The sequence below is a fragment of the Pseudorca crassidens genome, chromosome 2 (genome assembly GCF_039906515.1).
Source record: "Pseudorca crassidens isolate mPseCra1 chromosome 2, mPseCra1.hap1, whole genome shotgun sequence".
NCBI lineage: Eukaryota > Metazoa > Chordata > Mammalia > Artiodactyla > Delphinidae > Pseudorca > Pseudorca crassidens.
In genome coordinates, this window is record NC_090297.1 from 165,494,793 (window position 1) to 165,516,731 (window position 21,939).

General features: G+C 36.3%; 1 protein-coding gene across 5 annotated transcripts in view; it reads left to right on the top strand.

The window, feature by feature from the left end:
- TAF1A (TATA-box binding protein associated factor, RNA polymerase I subunit A) overlaps window positions 1-21,939 on the top strand; it is a 36,695-nt gene that overhangs the window by 10,990 nt on the left and 3,766 nt on the right. For all 5 annotated transcript variants that reach the window (XM_067729702.1, XM_067729700.1, XM_067729698.1 and 2 more), the window contains exons 5-10: window positions 4,311-4,509; window positions 8,953-9,083; window positions 9,862-10,020; window positions 16,458-16,524; window positions 17,635-17,758; window positions 19,268-19,422. In XM_067729702.1, coding sequence (XP_067585803.1) covers window positions 4,311-4,509; window positions 8,953-9,083; window positions 9,862-10,020; window positions 16,458-16,524; window positions 17,635-17,758; window positions 19,268-19,422 — 835 coding nt within the window. The remainder of the gene's footprint in view (window positions 1-4,310; window positions 4,510-8,952; window positions 9,084-9,861; window positions 10,021-16,457; window positions 16,525-17,634; window positions 17,759-19,267; window positions 19,423-21,939) is intronic.

Sequence of the window (21,939 nt, forward strand, 5' to 3'; positions counted from 1 at the left end):
ATTTCACTAAGCATAATGCCCTCAGAGCCCATCCATGTAGTCACAAATGGCAATATTTCATTCTTTTGTGTGGCTGAATAATATTCCATCGTGTGTGTGTGTGTGTGTGTGTGTGTGTAACATTTTCCTTATCCATTCTTCCATCAGTGCTCACTTAGATTGCTTCCATGTCTGGGCTTTTGTGAATAGTGCTGCAGTGAACATGGGAGTGCAGATATCTTGTCGAGATAGTGATTTCACCTTTGGATATATATGCAAAAGTGGATTGCTGACTCATATGGTAGATCTATTTTTAATTTGTTTGAGGAACCTCCATACCATTCTGCATAGTGGCTGGACCACTTTACATCCTGAAGAGAATGTACACCAGCAGTATACAAAGTTTCCTGTTTATCCACATCCTCACCAACACTTGTTATCTCTTGTCTTTTTGATGCTAGCCATTCTGACAGGTGTGAGGTGATGTCTCATTGTAGTTTTGATTTGTATTTCCCTGACAGTGATGTTGAGCACCTTTTCATGTGCTTGTTGGCCATTTGTGTATCTTCTTTGGAAAAATGTCTATTCAAGTCCTCTGCCCATTTTTAATTGTAATGTGTTTTTTGTTGTGTTTGCTATTGAGTTGTATGAATTCTTTATATATTTTGGGTATTAACCCCTTATCAGATACTTGATTTGCAAATATTCTCTCCTATTCAGTAGGCTGCATTTTCATTTTGTTGATGGTTTCCTTTGCTGTGCAGAAGCTTTTTAGTTTGAGGTAGTCCCACTTGTTTATTCTTGCTTTTATTGCTTGTGCTTTTGGTGTCACACCCTAAAAAATCATTGCCAAGACCAATATCAAGGAATTTTTTTCTCTATTTTCTTCTAAGAGTTTTATAGTTTCGGATCTTACCTTTAAGTCCTTAATCCATTTTGAGTTAATTTTTGTGAGTGGTGTAAGTTAGGGATCCAGTTTCATTCTTTTACATGTAAATATCTAGTTTTCCCAACAACATTCATTGAAGAGACTGTCCTTTGCCCTTTGAGTATTCTTGGCTTCCTTGTCAAATATTAGTTGACGATATATGGATGGGTTTATTTCTGGACTCCCAGTTCTGTTCCACTTGTCTGATGTGTCTGTTTTTATGCCAGTACCATCCTGTTTTGATTACTGTAGCTTGGTAATATAGATTGAAATCAGGAAATGTGATACCTGTAGCTTTGTTCTTTCTCAAGGTTGTTTTGGCTATTCAGGGTCTTTTGTGGTTCCATACAAATTGTAGGATTATTTTTTTCTATTTTTGTAAAAAATGCCATTGGTATTTTGATAGGGATTGCATTGAATCTACAGATTGCTTTAGGTAGTAAGGACATTTTCACAATATTGACTGTTCTGATCCATGTGTGAAAATGTTTCAGTGTTTCTAATGTTTAGGTGGAACTTTCTCCTTTAATAAAAGCCTTATCCAAAAGAATTGACACGCTCCAAAATGTTATGACATCTCCCTCTCTCTAGTATATATGAGACTAAAAGCACTTTCTCAATAAAATTTTTAAATGCTTTGCTTTTTAATTTTTTTTCAGTGCCTCCAAACAAAGTTTTATTGGAACATTGCCACACCCATTCATCTCCATATTGTCAGTAGCTGCTTTTAGTAGGACAATGGCAGAGTTGTGATAGAGACCATATGGCCTGCAAAGCCTAAAATATTTACCCTCTGATTTTTTGTTTTTACTTTTCCTATTTTCCAAATATTTTTAAATTGCGGTAAAATATGTATAACATAAAATGTGGTATTCTAACCATTTTTAAGTGTGTAATTCAGTGGCATTAATTACATTCACATTGTTGTGTAACCCTCACTAGTATTTCCAAAACTTTTGCATCACCCCAAATAGAAACTCTGTACCCATTAAGCAATAACTCCTCATTCCCTCCTCCTCCCAGGCCCTGGTAACCTCCGATCTGTTTTCTGTATCTATGCATTTGCCTATTCTAGGTATTTCATATAAGTGGAATTGTATAATATATGTCCTTTTATGTTCTGCTGTTTCGCTTAGCATAATGTTTTCAAGATTTATCCATGTGTTGGCATGTATCAGACTTTATCCCTTTCTGTGGCTTAATACAATATAATATTCTATTGTATGTATCTGTGAAATTTTGTTTATCCTTTCATCTCTTGTTTGGTTGTTTCCACCTTTTGGCTATTGTGAATAACACTGCAGTGAACATTGGCGTGCAAGTATCTGTTTGAGTTCCTGCTTTCAATTCCTTTGGATATATACCTAGGACTAGAACTGCTGGATCACATTTTTGTCATATATACAAATACATATATTATATATATATATATATAAAGTATGTATGAACATATAATTCTATGTTTAACTTTTTTAGGACCCACCAAAGTGTTTCCCATAGTGGCTGTAGCATTTTATATTCCCACTGCTCTCTAATTTTGAAAAATGATTTTACCTAGTTTAGGATTCTTTTCAGATTTTATTAATTTAGGAAAACTTTTTTGCTTCTCTTATGTGCCATGTTCTCCCTTATGATCTTATTTTCTGGTAGACCACATACATTACAAGTAGAAACTAAATGGAGGCAGCATATGGTTCTACTTTAGGAAGAATTTTGTAAGTGAACAATTGGAAAAAGGGAATAGTCTGCCTTGGTGTTGTGTGCTCCCATTTTCTTCTTTCAGGGAGAAACTGGATAGCCATTTGATTGGGGAGGGAAGGTAGAGTTTTAAGTAAATTATTGGCTAGATCCTTTTAAGCTCATGGAATCTACTCAGTTGAAGTAAAGAAACCTGAGAGGAACCTTATTTCATACTCTGGAGTCTGAGGGTGGTAGTTAGGATAGGCAATAAAACATGTTCTGCTGTTAACAATTTTAAAAACACTTGCTGCTGTTTTCCAGACAATGTGCTAGCCGTGGTTCTTGCAGTAGGGGGAGACAGGCATGTAAATGGAATAAATGGTTATGGGTGCCATAGTAGAAGTGTACTGTACAGGGAGAAGACAAAGTGGAAAATGGTCGGCTCTCTGGAATTTTGGAAAGGGCTGGGATTGAATGAATAGGGGAGTCGGGAAAGAAAGGAAGTGAGGCTTGAGATGAGTCTGATAAAGCTAGTGGGTATTCACAGTGCATACTGCAGGAAAGAGTAGTCTAGCATGGCAGGAGATAATAAAGAGTTTAATAGCTCTGTGTCTAATGCTTTAGTTACTCTAAAAATCATGTGGGTAGAAGCCAGGGGAAGCTGAACTCTGTGTGCCATTTCTAAGGAGCTTAGATTTTTATTCTATAGGCAATGGGAACTGTTGAAGGATTTTACACAAATGACTAATGAGATTTCCTTGGCGGTCACGTGGAAGATGGATTGTAGTGGGGGCAGGATTAGAGACACCAGTTGAGAAATTATTACAGTAGTTTAAGATGAAGGTTTGAACTCTGACTCTGTTCAGATGATTAACTGTACTTCCCATTATTCTCCTCCTTAATGTCCTCCCTATTTGTATTGCTCGTTCTTTGTGTAATTACTCTTTTTTTTTTAATTGAAGTATAGTTGCTGTATAATACTGTGTAAGTTACAGGTGTACAGTATAGTGATTTACAATTTTTAAAGCTTATACTCCATTTACAGTTATTGTAAAATATTGGCTATATTCCCTGTGTTGTACAATGTATCCTTGCAGCTTATTTTACACATATTAGTTTGTACCTCTTATTAAGATTACCACACCTATATTGCCCCTCCCTTCTGTGTGGAATTATTCTTATTGCTTCTCCTGTATCAGGCATACACTTTCCATTTGAACCAGTGCCATTCTTCAACACCCCTTATTAAGATGTTTTCTCTGAGTTTATAGAACATGTATAAAATAATTTATTGTCTGCTATGGGCTAAACTAGGTATTAGGTAGTATACAAATATATCATCTCACTTAATCCCCTTAATGCCCTTCAAAAGGGTTAATAATAATTGTTCCATATAAAAGAGGAGACTCACAAAGGGTGAGAGTAACTTACTCAGGTTTATGTAGCTTTAAAGTAGCATTTGAGCCCGGACTCTGTCTTCAACGTCCCTGTTCTTTTCACACTGCCTTCTCTTTGTAAGTTTATATAATTTAGTTCTCATTTACATAATGATAATTTTTCATTTGTCTTTCTGCTAGATTGAAATTTTTGATGAGGACAATATTGCTCCAACATTTGTGTCCTACCAAGGTCTTAGCCTGAATGTATCATATATTTACTGAGCTTTTTGACTAAGGGTTATTTAATGACCTATATGACGGTGGGCTTTTTCTTATTGTTGCAGATCTCCTTACAACATGCATTATACCTTCTGCATCATGGTATGCTTGAGGATGCGAACAGAAATCTCAGCCAGGCAGAGACATGGCGATACGGTGAAAAGTCGTCTTCTCAGGAAGTGTTAATCAACCTTATTCAGGCCTATAAAGGGCTTTTGCAGTATTATATTTGGTCTAAAAAGAAGATGGAATTGTCTCAGCTTGGTGAGTGAATATGAGTAATAAGTAGTAAGACTGACTCAGAGGGACAGAAGGGGTCTGGAGGAGTAATCTAATTCCCCTACTTCCAAGCTTGGCTTTATCTAGATAGTACAGAGAACAGACATTTCTGTGGATGTAAAATTCTTGATCATCCTTTATAAAATTTCTGATATTTAAAAAAACTTTTCAGACATCAATTAGGTGATTCATAGATTAAGTTCATGACCATTTTAGATTCACTGCTTTCTTAAACATGATTTCTACGATAGGTTACAAATTTTCTTCAGCAGGCATTATTGCATATAAGAAGCATTATTTCCTGTGTGTTTACAGTGGAGTTTAGTTTGTTTCATAATGTTGTTTCTTAGGAAAATACGTTTAAAGAGTAGGGCAAGATAATGTTGTTTCACTTTTGTATAAAGGTCAGAACAGACAGTTTTCTTTCTTTACTGACCACCCCAAAAATTAACTATGTGTTCTCAAACTGACTTTCTGTGGTGATGTCATCCTCTCCTGTCCCTAAATTTCTGTTCTTTGGAGCTGTGTGATCGTTCTCTGTACTTTTTTTCCCTTGTATAGTTTTTCTCCATAACTCCTCTAGGAATGACCCCTTCCTTTCTATTTTCACATCCTCCACCCAAGTCTCAGTTCTGACATTTATCACGTCATTTGTGTTAAGCAGTGTTTCCTTACTGTCCTTATGTGATAGTATTTCCTTGGTCTCTGGGCATGTGGGCTCACTAATCTCAAAATTCCCTCCTGTTTCCCATCTTTTTTTTTTTTATTTTTTTGCGGTACGCGGGCCTCTCACTGTTGTGGCCTCTCCCGTTGCGGAGCACAGGCTCCGGACGTGCAGGCTCAGCGGCCATGGCTCACGGGCCCAGCCGCTCCGCGGCATGTGGGATCTTCCCGGACCGGGGCATAAACCCATGTCCCCTGCATTGGCAGGTGGACTCTCAACCACTGCACCACCAGGGAAGCCCCTGTTTCCCATCTTTGATCTCCCCCAAGACACTTCGGAAATGCTGTCTTCATCATGATAATATTGTGAGGCCTTTGTGCATTCTCCTCCTCTAGAATGCCATCTGCCCTTCAAGACTCATTAGACCCCGCCTTATTTTACCTTAAGTCTAACGTATCAGCTGCATGTTCAGCCTATATCATTTGGCTCTTCACCTTTTGCTTTTTAGTCATTCTAAGTTTTTTCATGTGTGTTTTTTGTTGTATCTCCCTGTGTAGACTCATCAGTCTTTTGAGGTCATATATCTGTTCTCTGTTTCTTTTGCTAACCTTGCCATAATGCCTGCCGTAAAGGCTTGCTGATACTGATTTAGGTAAGTTTTAAAGTCAGTATTTACTTTTCTTCCTACACTTTAAGTAGAACTCAAGCAAATATATGATGATTAAAGCAGTTGGAATGTGGCATTTACACCATCACTCCCATGGATAGATAATTCAGTACCTTCTGCAGCTGACACTCTTCTGTAGCAACAAGAGATAAAGATGGGATAATATGTGGCGCTCTTTAGATGGTCTTTAACCTCATGTGTCTGTTTAATGAGAAAAAAAAGTTAGAACTAGTTCTGTATAACCAGCTCATAAGAATGGAACATGTGAATGTATGCTCAGAGCTGGTTTGGGATTTTTCCTTGCTGCTGTGGCCTGTGCTCGTTAGCTTTGATGCACTTGGCGGCTGGGAATCCCCTTCCATGGCAAATCCATACCTAACTTGTACTTACTCAGGGATCTGCCTTTCTTTCTTAACCATTTTTTTGGATATCATTTCATACCTACTTTCCTGTTACCACTTCATTTCCAGGTTCATATTGATATTTATTCAATTGACCCACTGGGAAGAGAATACCAATCCCTGTTTGGGGGTGGGGGCTACTTTTTTGGCCAAAAAGTGGCACTGGTACCAAAAAGTGTTTTGTGCTTCTATCAGCTTGCTTTCGAAAGACTGATTCTCTTTTTAAACCTTTAAGATTGTGAAATATATCCTGAAACAGTGTGTAAAACAAATGTCTGGTAGAATGGATAATTATAAAGCAAACATCCATGTAACTACACCCAGATTAAGGATCACAACATTGCTGAGATCTATCTATTCTAGATAGAGATCTATCTATTCTGGACAGTTCATACAATGGAGTCCTAAAATATGTAGGACTGACTTCTTTGTTACTGACTTCTTTCACTTAGCCTTATGTTTTTAAAGGTTCACCCACATTGTAGCATGTAATGGCACTTCATTCCTTTTTATTTATTTTATTTATTAATATTCCATTGTATAGATATACCACATTTATGTATCCATTATTGGGTGATGGACATTTGGGTTGTTCTCCGCTTTTTGGCTATTTTGAATAATGTTGCTGTGAACTTTTGAGGGACCTCTGGACTGTTTTCTTTCCAAAGCAGCTGTGCCATTTTCCATTCCTACCAGCAGTGTATGAGGAGGGTACTAATTTCTCCACGTCCTTCCCAACACTTGCCATTATCTGTCTTTGATATAGCTGTCCTGCTGGGTGTGAAGTAGTATCTTGTGGTTTTGATTTGCATTTCCCTAGAGGCTAATAATGTTGAGCATCTTTTCATGTGCTTGTGGGCCATTTGTATATCTTCTTTGGAGAAATTTGCATTCAGATCCTTTTCTCCTATTTTAATTGAATTACTTATTATTTTATTATTGAGTTGTAAGAGTTCTTTATATATTCTAGGTACAAGTCCCTTTTCAGATAGGTGTAGGATTTGGAAGTGTTTTTTTTTCTATTCTGTGGGTTATCTTTTTTACTTTCTTAGATGTTTTTTGAGTCACAAAAGGTTTTAATTTTGATGAAGTTGTTTGTTTTTTCTTTTGTTGCTTGTGCTTTTGTTGTCGCATCCAAGAAGCCTTTGCCTACTCCAAGGTCACGAAGATTTAGACTTATGTTTTCTTCTGAGAGTTATATAGTTTTACAGTTGTTTTCTAATTCATTTTGAGTTAATTTTTTCATATCACGTGAGGTATGTAGGGGTTCAACTTTATCTTGCATGTGGGTATTCAGTTGTTCCAGCATATTTATTGAAAAGGCTATTATTTTCCCACTGAATTGTCTTGGTACCCTTATCAAAAATCAGTTGCCCATATATGAAGTTTTATTTGTGGACTCTAAATTTTCTTCCATTGATCTATATATATCCATACTTATGCCCATATCACAGTCTTAATTACTGTAGCTTTATAGTAACTTTTGAGGTCACAGTGTGAATCCTCCAAATTTGTTCTTCTTTTTAAAGATTGTTTTGGCTATTCCTGGTCCCTTGCATTTCCATATGGATTATAGGATCAGCTTGTCATTTATGCAAACAAGCCAGCTGGGACTTTGATAAGAATTGCATTAAAGCTATAGATTAATTTAATAAATCTTCCAACCCATGAACACAGGATGTCTTTTCTATTTATTTAGGTCTTCTTTAATTTCCTTGAACAATACTACTTTTCAGACTATAATTTTATGTCTCTTTTGTAAAATTCATACCTAAGTAGTTTATCGTTTTTGATGCTATTGTAAATGACATTATTTTCCTAATTTCATTTTTGGATTGTTCATTGCAGGTGTATAGATATACAATTGACTATTGTGCGTTGATTTTATATTATGCAACTTTCAACTCATTTATTAGTTATAATAAGTTTTTAATGTATTCTTAGGATTTTCCATGTACAAGATCATGTCATCTGCAAGTAGAGATAGTTTTACTTCTTCCTTTCCAATCTGGACATTGTTTGTATTGTTTTCTTGTTGAATTGCCCTGCCTAGAACCTCCATTATAATGTTGAATAGAAGTTGCAAGAGAGGACATTCTCTCTTGCATGCAGTCATTCACCATCAATTCTGATATTAGTTGTGGGTTTTTCATAAGATGCCCTTTATCAGATTGAAGAACTTCCTTCTTTTCCTAGATGTTCAGTGTGTCTATCATGAAAGGTTATTGAATTTTGCCAAATGCTTTTTCTGCAACAATTGAGATGGTTATGAGGTTTTTGTCATTATTCTGTTGATTTGGAATATTGTATTAATTGATTTCAGATGTTAAACAACCTTGCATTCCTGGAATAGATCCCACTTTATGTGTTGCTAGATTCAGTTTGCTAGTATCTTGTTGAGAATTTTTGCATCTATACTTATAAGAGATATTGGTCTGTAATTTTCCTGTGTTGTCTTTGTCTGGTTTTGGTATCAGGGTGATTCTGATCTCATAGATCAGTTGCGAAGTGTTTTCTCTCTGTCCTTTTTTAGGGGGAGAGTTTGTGATGAATTAGTACTATACTTGAAGTGATTGTTAGAATTCACTAGTGAAGCCATCAGGGTCTGAGCTTTTCTTGTGGGTAGGTTACTGAGTACTGATTCTGCAGAAGTCCTCAGTACTGAATACTTTAAAAAATCTTTTGTCTTTGGACAGATGAGGATGATTATGCTTACAACACAGCGTCCCAGAATATGCTCAACCACAGCTGGAAGACATCTATAAACCTTTGTGCATTGATTCAGATTCCTGGAGTTTGGGACCCTTTTGTGAAGAGTTATGTAGAGGTAAGTAAACTTTTCATAAGGTTTTATTAGTTTCATTTTGTTATAAGCTTAGTCTTTATTGATCAGAAAGGAACTAATGGAAAAAATTGTTTAAAAATTAAAAGAATATGATGCTTCTTTTTGGTCTGGATAAGTTTTGTTTATTTTACCAATATACTGTAAACGTTACTGTGTTTATTTTCACCATTGGATAATGTGTCATGGCCAAATACAGTAGTCCCTCAGTATCCATGGATGCTGAAGTCCCTTGCTTTTTGAAAGTTTCATTAGTGCTAAAGTGATAATTATGCTGTCCGAAGATAATCTCTGAAACCGTATGCTAGTGAATCTGGAAATTCCTGTGTCAGGACGGGAAGGAATGAAAGGAAAGGAATTATAATTCCTTATGCACTCCTTTTGTGGCTAAAGTTATGTAGGGCACTGAGGTTAGTTGCATCGTATGGTCTTTTTTTGGTCCTAATGTGCCCTACTTTGAAGACTTTATTTCTCATAGGAACACTTCTTATGTTGAAGTTGCTGCATTTTTCAGTAACGAAATATGATAAGGGAAAAATGGGAAACCATGTAGGCCTTTTTTATGATCTTCTGTGTTCTATGGAGGTTGTAACATATGCTGTTGGAAGCAAAAACTGGCATCACTATTGTTCCCTATATAGTAAATGCTGTTTTTCAGTTGTATGACTTTTTTTGTGCTTATCAATAAAGTTAAGTTGTACATGATATTTCCTATAGCTATCTTACAGAATTTAGCTAAGATATCATGACTTATTTTATATAGATGCTGGAATTCTATGGGGATCAAGATGGAGCCCGAGAGGTGCTTACCAATTACGCCTATGATGAAAAGTTCCCATCAAATCCAAATGCTCATATCTACTTATACAACTTTTTAAAGAGAGAGAAGGCACCAAGAGAGAAACTGATAAGTGTGCTTAAGGTAGAGAATTTTTATGTCAGTGTTTGAACAGGGTTGGGGATCTACTTTAAGACATTCTTAGGTCACTGCTTCCCAACTTTCATGTTGTAACATCCAGAGAAAATGACAGTGTATGTATGGCACACTGAGGTAAAGACAGGAGGCTGCAGCCTCCCGGCAGACCCCCCATCACTACCATTCCCCCATCTTCTGCCCAAGTGAGACGGAGGGGAGAGGATCAATATTTCAGAAACTGTTTTGTCACCCTGGTTGGAAAGTTCTGCATTGCTTTTTTTTAGGAAATCATCTTTATTGAAATTTAACTTACATACAATAAAACAGATATTTTAAATGTACACTGGGATGCATTTTTACAAATATATGCATCCATGTAACACCATAATAATTAAGATATTGAACATTTCCATCACCCTAGAAAGTCCCTCATTTCCCTTTGCAGCCAAGCTGCCCATGTACTCTTGGCCCCAGGCAGTCACTGATCTGTTTTCTGTCACTATAGATTAGTTTTATCTCTTCTAGAATTTCATATAAATGAAATCTGACAGTATGTACTCTTTTTTTTTTTTCTTTAGGTCTGGATTTTCTTGCTCAGTAGAATGTTTTTGAGATTTATCCATATTATTGTATCAGTAATTTGTTCCTTATTACTGCTGAGTATTATTCCATTTTTATACATTCACTTCTTGATGGACATTTGGGTTATTTTCACTCTTTGGCTATTATGAATACCACTGTGAACATTCATGTACAAGTTTTTGTGTGCACATATATTTTCATTTTTCTTTGGTAGTTACCTAAGAGTGGAATTGCTGGAAGGTATATGTTTAACTTAAGAAACTGCACAACTGTTTTCTGAGGAGACTATACCGTTGACATTCCCACCATCAAAGTATGAAAGTTCAGTTTCTCTTATTTGTCTTATTGATTTGGAAGTTTTTTTATATAATCTGGGTACAAGTCCTTTGTCAGGTATATGGATGGTAAATATGTTCTCCCAGTCTGTGGCTTGCCTTTTTGTTTTCTTTACAGTATCTTTCAAAGAGCAGAAATTTCTAATTTTGATTAAGTACAATTTACTCATTTTTCTTTTACAGTTAGTATTTTTTGTCTAAGAAATCTTTGCCTACTCCAAGATAATGAAGATTCTCTTCTGTGTTTTGTTTTCGAGAAGTGTTACAGTTTTATGTTTAGGTCTGGGACAGGTTTTGAGCTAATTTTTTTGTGTAGTGTGAGGTAAGGGTCGTTGAAAAGACTATCCTTTACCTGTTGAATTACACTGGTAACTTGGTTGAAAATCAATTGACCATGCATATAGACTCTATTGTGTTCTAGTGATGTGTATTTCCATTCGTATACCAATACCACACATCCTGACTATGGTAGCTTTACAGCGAGTCTTGGAATCATGTCATGGAAGTCATACAAATTTGTCCTTTTTCAAAATTGCTTTTAGCTTCTCTAGGTCTTTTGACTTTTCATGTACATTTTAAAATCAGTTTGTCAGTTGCTACAAAAAATATCTTGGGATTTTGAATCTGTAGATCAATTTTGAGAGAATAGACATCTTAGTAATACTGAGATTTCCAAACTGTGAACATGGTATGTCTCTCCATTAATTTAGGTATTTTATTTCTCTCTGAAATGTTTTGTAGTTTTTAGTGTATATATTTTGTTAAATTTACCCCTAAGTCTTTCAAGTTTGGGATTGTTACTGTATATGGTATTCCTTAAATTTTTTTTTATTGTGGTAAAATATATGTAATATGAAATTTACCATTTTAACCATTTTCAAGTGCACATTTTTTCTTGTTTTTTGGCCGCGCTATTTGGCATCTGGGATCTTAGTTCCCTGATCAGGAATTGAACCTGCGCCCCCTGCATTGGAAGCTCGAAGTCTGAACCACTGAACCACCAGGGAAGTCCCTCAAGTGCACATTTTAATGGCATTACCATTAAGTACATGCACAATTTTGTGCAACCATCACCACTGTCTACTTCCTGAACTTTTTCATCATCACAAACAGAAACTCTGTATCCATTAAACAATAGGCTCCCCCAACCCCTAGTAACCTCTATTCTACTTTTTTTTTTAAATATATTGAAGTATAATCGATTTACAATACTGTGTTAGTTTCAGGCATACAGCAACCTCTATTCTACTTTCTGTCTCTTTATAAGTTTGCTCATTCTAGGAACCTCATCTAAGTGGAATCATACAGTATTTGTCCTTTTATGTCTTGCTTATTTCATAATGTTTTCAAGATTCATCCATGTTATAACATGTATCAGAATTTCCTTCCTTTCTAAGCCTGAATAATATTCCATTATATATATATATATTATACAAATATATTCCACATTTTATTTATCCATTCATCTCTTGGTAGACATTTGGGTTCTTTTCAGTTTTTGGCTCTTGTGGATGACTCCACTATGAGCATTGGTGTACAGTATGTGTCTGAGTCCCTGCTTTCAGTTATTTTAAGTATATACCTAGGAGTGGAATTGCTGGATCATATGATACTTCTTTGTTTAACCTTTTGAGGAACCATCAAGCTGTCTCCATAGCAGCTGTACCATTTTACATTCCCACCAGCAGTGCATGAGGGTTTAAATTTCTCCACATCCTCATCAACACTTTGTTACTTTTCTTTTTTAAGAAGTTGATAATAGATCTCCTGAGGTGTACGAAGCGGTATCTCATTTTTATTTTGATTTGCATTTTCCTGAGGGTAGTGATGTTGAGCATCTTTTCATGTGCTTAGTGGTTATTTGTGTGCCTTCTTTGTAGAAATGTCTGTTTACATCCCTTTTTTGAACTAGGTGTTTCAGTTTTTTGTTATTGAATTTAGGAGTTCTTTATATATTTCATGGTCAGTTTCTAATCATATTTTAGAGGAAAAAGAAAGGTCCTTTTCAGCCTATACAAATGACTGAGAAAAATCCTTTTCTACGTCTTCCTTTTAAAAAGCCAATTAGCTCTAATCTGTACTTGTATAGTCATCAAAATTGACATCAAACCTTCAGATGTGGAAACTGTACATTTTATAAAGTTTTCAACAGGCTTTGTTTTACTGCATAATACTTAAAAAAATGTTTTTAAAGAAAATCTGGTTTATTCTTGATTCAAGGCACTTTACATTTTCTTAACAGCTTTTTTGAGATAGAATTTACATAACATAAAATTCACTGTTTTAAATGCACAATCCAATTTTTTTAGTATATGTACAGTGTTGTGCAACCATTATCATAATCTATTATAGAACATTTAATGACCCCCCCCCCCAAAGAAATACTGTGCCCATTAGCCCACACCTACCCTCTCCACCCAAACCCTAGGTAACCACTAATCTATTTTCTGTCTCTATAGATTTGTCTGTTCTGGACATTTCATATAAATGGAGTCATACAATATGTGGCCTTTTGTGAATGGTTTCTTTCACTTAGCATATTTTTAAGTTCATCCATGTTGTAGCATGTGTCAGTACTTCATTCCTTTTTACGTCTCAGTATTATTCCACTGTATGAATATACAACATTTGTTTATCCATTAACCAATTGATAGACATTTGGGTTGTTTTTACTTTTCAGCTATTATGAATAATACTTCTGTGAACTTTTGTGTAAAACTTTTTGTGGGACATACGTTTTCAGTTCTCTTGGGTATACATACCTTGAAGCTGAATCACCAGAATATGCTAACTTTATGTTTCACTTTGTGAGGAATTGCCAAGCTGTTTTGCCAAGGAGCTGCACAACTTTACGTTCTCCCCAGCAATGTATGAGGGTTCTAATTACTCCACATCCTCGCTCATATTTGTTACTGTATTATTATTATTATTATGGCCATCCTAGTAGATGGGAAGTAGTATCTTATTGTGGTTTTGATTTGCATTTCCCTAATGACTAATGATGTTGACCAACTTTTCATGTGCTAATGGGCGATTCGTTTATGTTCTTTGGAGAAATATTCCTTTGCCCATTTTTTAATTGGGTTGCTTATCTTTTTGTTGTTGACACGTAAGAGTTCTTTATATATATTCTGGGTACTAGACCCTTATCAGGTATATGATCTGCAACTATTTTCTGTTTTCTCCCTTTTTGTGGGTTATCTTTATCTTTCTTCATAATGGGTTTTTTTTGGCTGAGTGGTGCGGCTTGCGGGATTTTAGTTCCCCCACGAGGGATTGAACCCAGGCCCTCGGCAGTGAAAGTGCCGAGTCCTAACCACTGGACCACCAGGGAGTTCCCTTAATAGTGTTCTTTGAAGCACAAAAATGATGCATTTTGATAAAGTCCAATTTACTGTTCTTCCTTTGGTTGCTTGTGCTTTAGTTGTGTCATATCTACGAAACTATTGCCTAATCTAAGGTAACACATATTTACACCTAGGTTTTCTTCACAGTTTTATAATTTTAGTTTTTACCTTTAGGTCTTTGATCCATTTTGAGTTAATATTTGTATGTGGTGTGATGTAGTGGTCTAGTTTCATTCTTTTGCCATGTGGATATCCAGTTGTCCCAGCACTGTTTGTTGAAAGGAATTTTCTTACTCCCATTGAATTGTCTTGGCACCATTGTCAAAATCAATTGATCATGGATATATATGGTTTATTTCTGGACACTGAATTCTGTTCCATTGATTTATATGTCTATCTTAATATCAGTACCACAGTCTTACCTGCAAACTGCGTAATATACTTTTAAAGTTGCTATTTTAATTTTACTCTTCAAGATTTCTCTTTACCCATTTGTGCAAGAAAATACTAAGGACAGTTACAACAAAAGCAAGATGCTGAACTTCACTCAGGTTGTCATTCATTAATGGTGTTCTGAAAAGACTTTAAAAAAATGGAATAGAAAATAACTGTATTCAACACTTATCTTCAAGACAAGATAGATTTAGAGAAATTCTGGTTTTCCTTTTGAAAAATACAGTATTTGAAATTAACTCAATAAATGGGTTTAAATAGATTGAACATAGCAGAAGAGAGAATTAATGAACTGTGTAGAAAATCAGGCTAAAGAAGGAAGAGCAAAAGGGATAAAAAGTGCAGAAAAGAGTGTACAAAGGACTTGGTGAAAGGTCTGAACTACTTGTAATTGGAGCCCAGGGAAAGTAGAGAGAATGGGGTTCAAAGGCAAACAAACAGGCAGAGACAATATTTAATGAGTCAATGGCTAAGAATTTTACAAAACTGATGAAAGACTTCCAGAGTTCTGATAGTGTTCTATCTTTTGATCTGGGTGCTGATTATGTGAGTATGTATAACTTGTGAAAGTTTATTGAATGGCACACTCATGATTTGTGTACCTTTCTAGTACATATGTTATATTTCAATAAAATATTTTTTAAAAATCTAAGTGAATTGAACCATATACAGAATTCCCTAAATCAAAAAAGAAAATGTGATTTTGTAAAAACTGAGTTTTAATAATACTCTCTGATATTGGTATATTGATCATGTTGATTGATCTCTAATTTAAAAACTATTAAGAGAAATGAACAAATTTACTTTTCATTTTGTGGGAAATTATTTCAGTGTAAGGTTAAATTACCTCAGCAGCAGACAGAATAAATTCATCTCTAATATTAAATGTGTTTAAGTGAGAAATATACTTTCAATCCTATTTTTTGCATATTCATAAAAATTGTCCATCCTATTTTTAGAAAGAAAAACCTTTAACTTGTCCCTATTGTGTAAAAAGATTGTAAAAATATTGACTTGAATACTCTTAATGTACTGTGTTCCTGAACACAATCTTCCAAAATAACTAGCCTTGTCTTTTTTTGGGTTTTGTTTTGTATATTCTGTGACCTTTTGTGATCAATAAATATTAAATATCTTTCCTATGTGATATTGATTCTCTTTTTATTTTTTTTCCTCAGTCCTGGCTACTGAAAAGAAATTAAGTTTTTAAGTGTGGTAAACAGTATAAGTATAGAGAAAATAAAAATGTCTCCGTCTATCCACATCCCCCCACCCTCCCAACCAACTATCTTGTTATTAGGAGGGATTTTTTTTTTTTTTAAATAGCTTTACATAGAACACCTTTCTATACCATAATTGAACTGGATAAAAGCAAAGTATCTTTTGGGCTTCCCTGGTGGCGCAATGGTTGAGAGTCCGCCTGCCAATGCAGGGGACACGGGTGCGTGCCCCGGTCCGGGAAGATCTCACATGCCGTGTAGTGGCTGGGCCCTTGAGCCATAACCGCTGAGCCTGCGCGTCTGGAGCCTGTACTCCACAACGGGAGAGGCCACAACAGTAAGAGGCCTGCGTACCGCAAAAAAAAAACAAAGCAAAGTATCTTTTAAATCCTTGATTCCTTTACCAAGGGCATATTAGATAGTAAGAACTTTATTTGAAAGTAAGCTGAAATTAGAGATCTTGCCTTTCGAATGTGTAAAAATTACAAGATTATCTTTTCTTCCAGATTTTGTATCAGATTGTACCATCTCATAAACTGATGTTAGAATTCCATAGATTACTGAGAAAATCAGGTAAGTAGTTTGTTTTAAATCTCTTTGTGCAGACAAGCTATAGACTGTGGCTCAGCAGACTGTGGCTATGGGCCAGAACCACCTCTTGCCTGTTTTTTTTTTTTTTTTTTAGTATTTCTTTCTTTCTTCCTTGCTTCCTTCCTTTCTTTTCTTTCTTTCTTTCTGCATTGGGTCTTCGTTGCTGCACCCAGGCCTTCTCTAGTTATGGCAAGTGGGGACTACTCTTGGTTGCAGTGCGTGGGCTTCTCATCGTGGTGGCTTCTCTTGTTGTGGAGCACGGGCTCTAGGTGCACGGTCTTCAGTAGTTGTGGTGCACAGGCTCTAGAGCGCAGGCTCAGTAGTTGTGGTGCACAGGTTTAGTTGCTCCGTGGCATGTGTGATCTTCCTGGAACAGGGGTAGAACCTGTGTCCCCTGCATTGGCAGGAGAATTCTTAATCACTGCACCACCAGGGAAGTCCCCTCCTGCCTGTTTCCATAAATCAAGTTCTGTTAGAGCACAGCCATGTCCATTTATTTATATACAAAAATATAAAAGCAGTCTATGGCTGCTTTTGCCCTATGACAGTAGTGTTGAGTAGTTATGACAGCCTGTAAGGCTTGCAAAACTTAAATAGTGTCTGGCCCTTTACAGAAAAAGTGTGCTAACCTCTGCTATAGAATTTAGGCAATGGTTGCAAAAGAAAAACGGCTTCAATTTATATGATTCAGCTTATTTTAATCTTTACTGGGATTCACCTCAGTATAGAAAAGAACATAATTCTTCATAGGAAATCCGCTTGCTAAGTCCAGTAGGTACTGGGACTACCTCGGTTCTTCTCGTAATAGAAGAGAACATATATAAAATGCCCAAATAGGGCCGGTACCTTAAGTAATGTTCTCAGTAGTATAAACCCATATAGAGGTCAGACTCACCACCCTGCCTTCATTAATGTGGACTAAATTATCAAATTCTTCAGATTCATCACAGGAGAGTATGATCATAATGAATTGTTTTAAACTGTTAAACTAGAAGGCTTATGATTCAGTGATACTGTATCAGTGGAATATAATCTTTTAGCTTTGTGCTCTTCAGTGCTTTCTGTAAACTCTAACTGTTGTGACCATTGCAGAAAACGAAGAACACCGTAAACTGGGGTTGGAGGTATTATTTGGAGTCTTAGATTTTGCTGGATGCACTAAAAATATAACTGCTTGGAAATATTTGGCAAAATATCTCAGACAGACTTTAATGGGGTAAGTAAGAAACATACAGTGTTTATTACTGGATCAGCATAAATAATGTTTTATAGTATTTTAGCTAATAAAGTTCTTTGTTTATGTTTTTGGATTTCTTGAACTGTGTCTTCAGCTGTTTTCTTCTGAGTACGTCAGAAGAGCAGGAAATAAGAAGTCACAAGTAAAACATACAAAAATTCTATCCGGACTTTTTGTGCTATCAAAATGGGTAACAGCCCTTACCACTACTCTGCTAAGAGCTAAGTTTGTGCTTTCTAATTGGAAATAGGGACCAGAAGGGGTCACCTCCACTCTTCACTAGATTCTTTGTAAAGCTGTTTGTGATTTGTGTCATCAACTTGTAAGATCACATGGGAAGCAGCTTTTCTCCCAACAGTTCTCAGTCATTTTCAGTGGGTTTTTTTAGGACCTCATAAAATCGTCATGGTTATTCATTCAGCAAATATTTATTAAGTCCCTTGTGAGCTGGGTATCTAAAGCTATCCCTCTGATCAAAATAATCATCAGTGCCACATTTTGAGTAAAAGAAAAGGAGTGGCCCTTGTCATTTTTACCTTGTGTGTGAGAGAATAAAGGATATCACAAAAATTAAATTTCATTGATTTATTATATCCATTTTAGTTGCTTAGGAAATTCATTATCAGTGGGAACTTGCTTCAGGCTTCAGACCTGACTTGACCTTAGAACAGTCTTGATTAGGAAGTATTTTTGGTGTGATATGTTGATGTACTCCCTGTAAACCACTTTCCAAATCTAAAGCACTGTACAAACCCTTACTAACCCCAAGGTTCTTGAAGGCAGAGAAATGTGCTGCTCACTTTTTAAACCTCTAGAAGTTTTGCCACAGGGGCAAATAGGTACTAAATAAGTCTTTGCTCTATTAAATTATTGAGGAATACTTAGCACTGCCTGGGTTCAGCTGTCAAACCTATGTGTTCGTATAATAATGCCATCTCAATTTGGATAGTAATTCTTTGTAGCATATAATTTTAAAGTAAGGTTTTAAAGTAACTTTTAAGAAATAAATAACAATAGCTAACATTTGTTGAAAATGTACTTTGTACCAGACAGCATGCAAAGAGCTTTATATGACACTTGCTATACTATGGACCAGTTTAATCCTAATAACAGTGCTATGAGAGGGGCACCATTAATATCCTCAAGCAAATTGAGGCTCAGAAAGATTAAGCAACGTGCCGAAGATCACATAGATAGTAGATGGAAGATCTGGGATTTGAATCTGAGATTTTGACCTTAGAGTCTATGCTGTTAACTGCTGTGCTGTACTGAACTGGCTCTTTCATTAAATGGAAAATGGGACGTGGAGATCAAAGAGGACAAAAAAGGATTTGCTTTCATGCGTGTGCTATGCCATGGCTATACTTGGAAGCTAGTTTGGAAACATCTTCCTTGTCATCTTTCCACAGACCCTACTTAAGTTCAGATTCTGACACTATAGGTCTGTCTCCATCACTGACCTTCCCTTTTGACACTTTTCTTTTCCAGGAGTCATCTTGCCTGGGTTCAAGAAGAGTGGAACTCCAGGAAAAACTGGTGGCCAAGCTTTCACTTCAGCTACTTTCGGGCAAAAAGTGATTGGAAGGAAGATAAAGCTTTAGCTTGTGAGAAAGCTTTGGTAGCTGGGTTATTGTTAGGAAAAGGTACATGTTTTGTTTTCTTTTTATCTAGCCATAGCTTTCAGGTGATTTTGAAATTACAAAGTGTGACCATTCATTCATATTAGAGTTTACCTAAACAGTATCTAAGGGTATTATATGATGGAAAAATAACTGCTGAGTGGAAAAATGAATACTGAATTCGGGCCAGGTGATCTGCTTGTAGGGAATTTCCATGGATTGGAAACAGTGATTTCATATTGTTGATCGTCATTGGTTTTTATGCTCTAACTTGAGTATCTTTAGGGGCTATTAAGATAAAGGATGCACCGTTTTCACAGCAAATGACCATTTGGCTGTGCTGTAGAGAAAGTTTACTGAGATTATCTACTATATTAGACATAGAAAAATATTCTTTATTGACCTCATTTTTTTATGACAGCTTTATGTTATTTATATTTACTTACCTGTTGCTGTAAGGATGAGATATTTTCTTCCCTTCAGAAAAGAAAAAAAAAATACCTCCTATTAACTTACTTAAAAGTCCTCTTAAAAGAAAGGGAAATTGGTCTTTTCTTTGGGGAATATCTTGGCTGTTAAAACTCTTACCTGCTTTGTACCACTGAAATATAGAAAGGTAGCCAGTACTGAAATGAGACTGCCACAGAACGTGTCCAGAGGTGAAGAAAGTGACCTCACAGTGGCCATGAGTAAGCACTATGTGGCCAGAGAGTTTAAAGTATCCTAAAGAGATTCTTCAGGTCGGTTTAGATATAATTTGTATTGATTTGGAATTAGTATTCTCAGTTAATGTTTCAGATGATTACTTAGATTAGTAAAATACTGATTTTATGGGAGGAAAAGGATTAGCAAACATGAAAGTAGTTTTAAAAATTTCTCTCTGATGTACTGATGACAAGAAACAAATGTGATTTGGACTGTGACTTTCTACTTTATGAGTGTAGAGGTTCCTGGTACAGATATCAAAAGGTACCTGGGTTTGAGTTGGGTCGGGAGACCTGGGTTAACTTCCAATTCTGTCCCTTACTTGCCATGTCACTTAGGTCAAGCAGTTAACCTTTGGGATCCTTCTGTTTGAGATGGGCAGTGTAACACCTGCCCTATTTGCTTACAGGATTGTTAAGCATCACACAAACATCACATCAAAGTGCTTTATACATTCTGAGGTATCCTGCGAATATCAGGCATAAAATGTCTGCGAATGGACTCACCTTTTCTTCTTTCAGGGTGTTAGTATGGGGGTTGAGTCAGTCTATTGGGAGTTGTGCTGGGTTTTGTTCTTGATCTGGTTACCCTCAGTACCTCCTGGGATTCGAATTTTAGTCGTGGCCTCCGTTTGCTTTGAGCTTGGAGTAGGGTACGGTGGCTGCCCTTCCTCCCATGCTCTGCTCAAGGTGAACCAGGCCCATTTCTCCTTGGAGGGGCCTTTTCTCCCAACAGTTCAGGCTGCTTGGCTGCCCTGTGACTTTAGCTTGGTGGGCTTGAAGTTAGGAATTGTAGTTTATTTGGCTTTTTCTCTGTGTTAGATTGGTAGCAGAGTTTTTTCCAGTTTTCTGTATTCTAGACTGAAGCAGAAATCTGTGTACAAAGTATTTTGTTTTTGCTAAAGTGGTAGATGTGTTTAGAAACACAAATTATTATATAACACCACACACGCCACTGCTTCCCAGCTAATAAAATATTAGCAGTTCTCACCTTACTATTTTCAGGGATAATAAAATTGTTGCTCTAGGGCTTCCCTGGTGGCGCAGTGGTTGAGAGTCCGCCTGCCGATGCAGGGGACATGGGTTCGTGCCCCGGTCCGGGAGGATCCTACATGCCGCAGAGCGGCTGGGCCCGTGAGCCATGGCCACTGAGCCTGCGCGTCCGGAGCCTGTGCTCCGCAGTGGGAGAGGCCGCAACAGTGAGAGGCCCACGTACCGCAAAAAAAAAAAAAAAAAAAAATTGTTACTCTAGGTACAATATATATTCTAGCAAGTTCCCAGAGACTATGAATAAATGCAAACTGAGACTGTAATAAAATTAATTTTTCCTATGTTTTTTATGATCTCATTTATTAAATAGAGAAAATCTCTTATAATATCCAGTTTACGTTTTTCTTACAGGAATTTGATTCATGTCTCTGAAATACTTAACTAGTGATCCTCTTAGCATTGTAAGACTACGAAAAGCAGGTAGAACTTCTGATGAGCACCTTTGGCACCTTTGGCATATCTGCATGATCACCATCCAGCTGCCTGCTAGATGGCGGGAATGACTAGATTAAATTTTTGATTTCTTCTAACCTGTGATTTGTTTATTCTAATTCTTCACATCAGGGTTTTCTACAGAGAACTTCCTTATTGTCATAAATGCATCTTTGGCTCTTTTACCAACTTATCATTGAGAAGGGAGCTCTAGTAGTTTGCTTCTGGAGAAGGCTCATTTAATATACGAATATATATAATATGCATATCACCTTAACTAAGGTTTAGGAGGGAAGGTAGAAAACAAGCTAAAGTATATGCTTTAATTATGACGCATCAGAAATATTTTTGTACG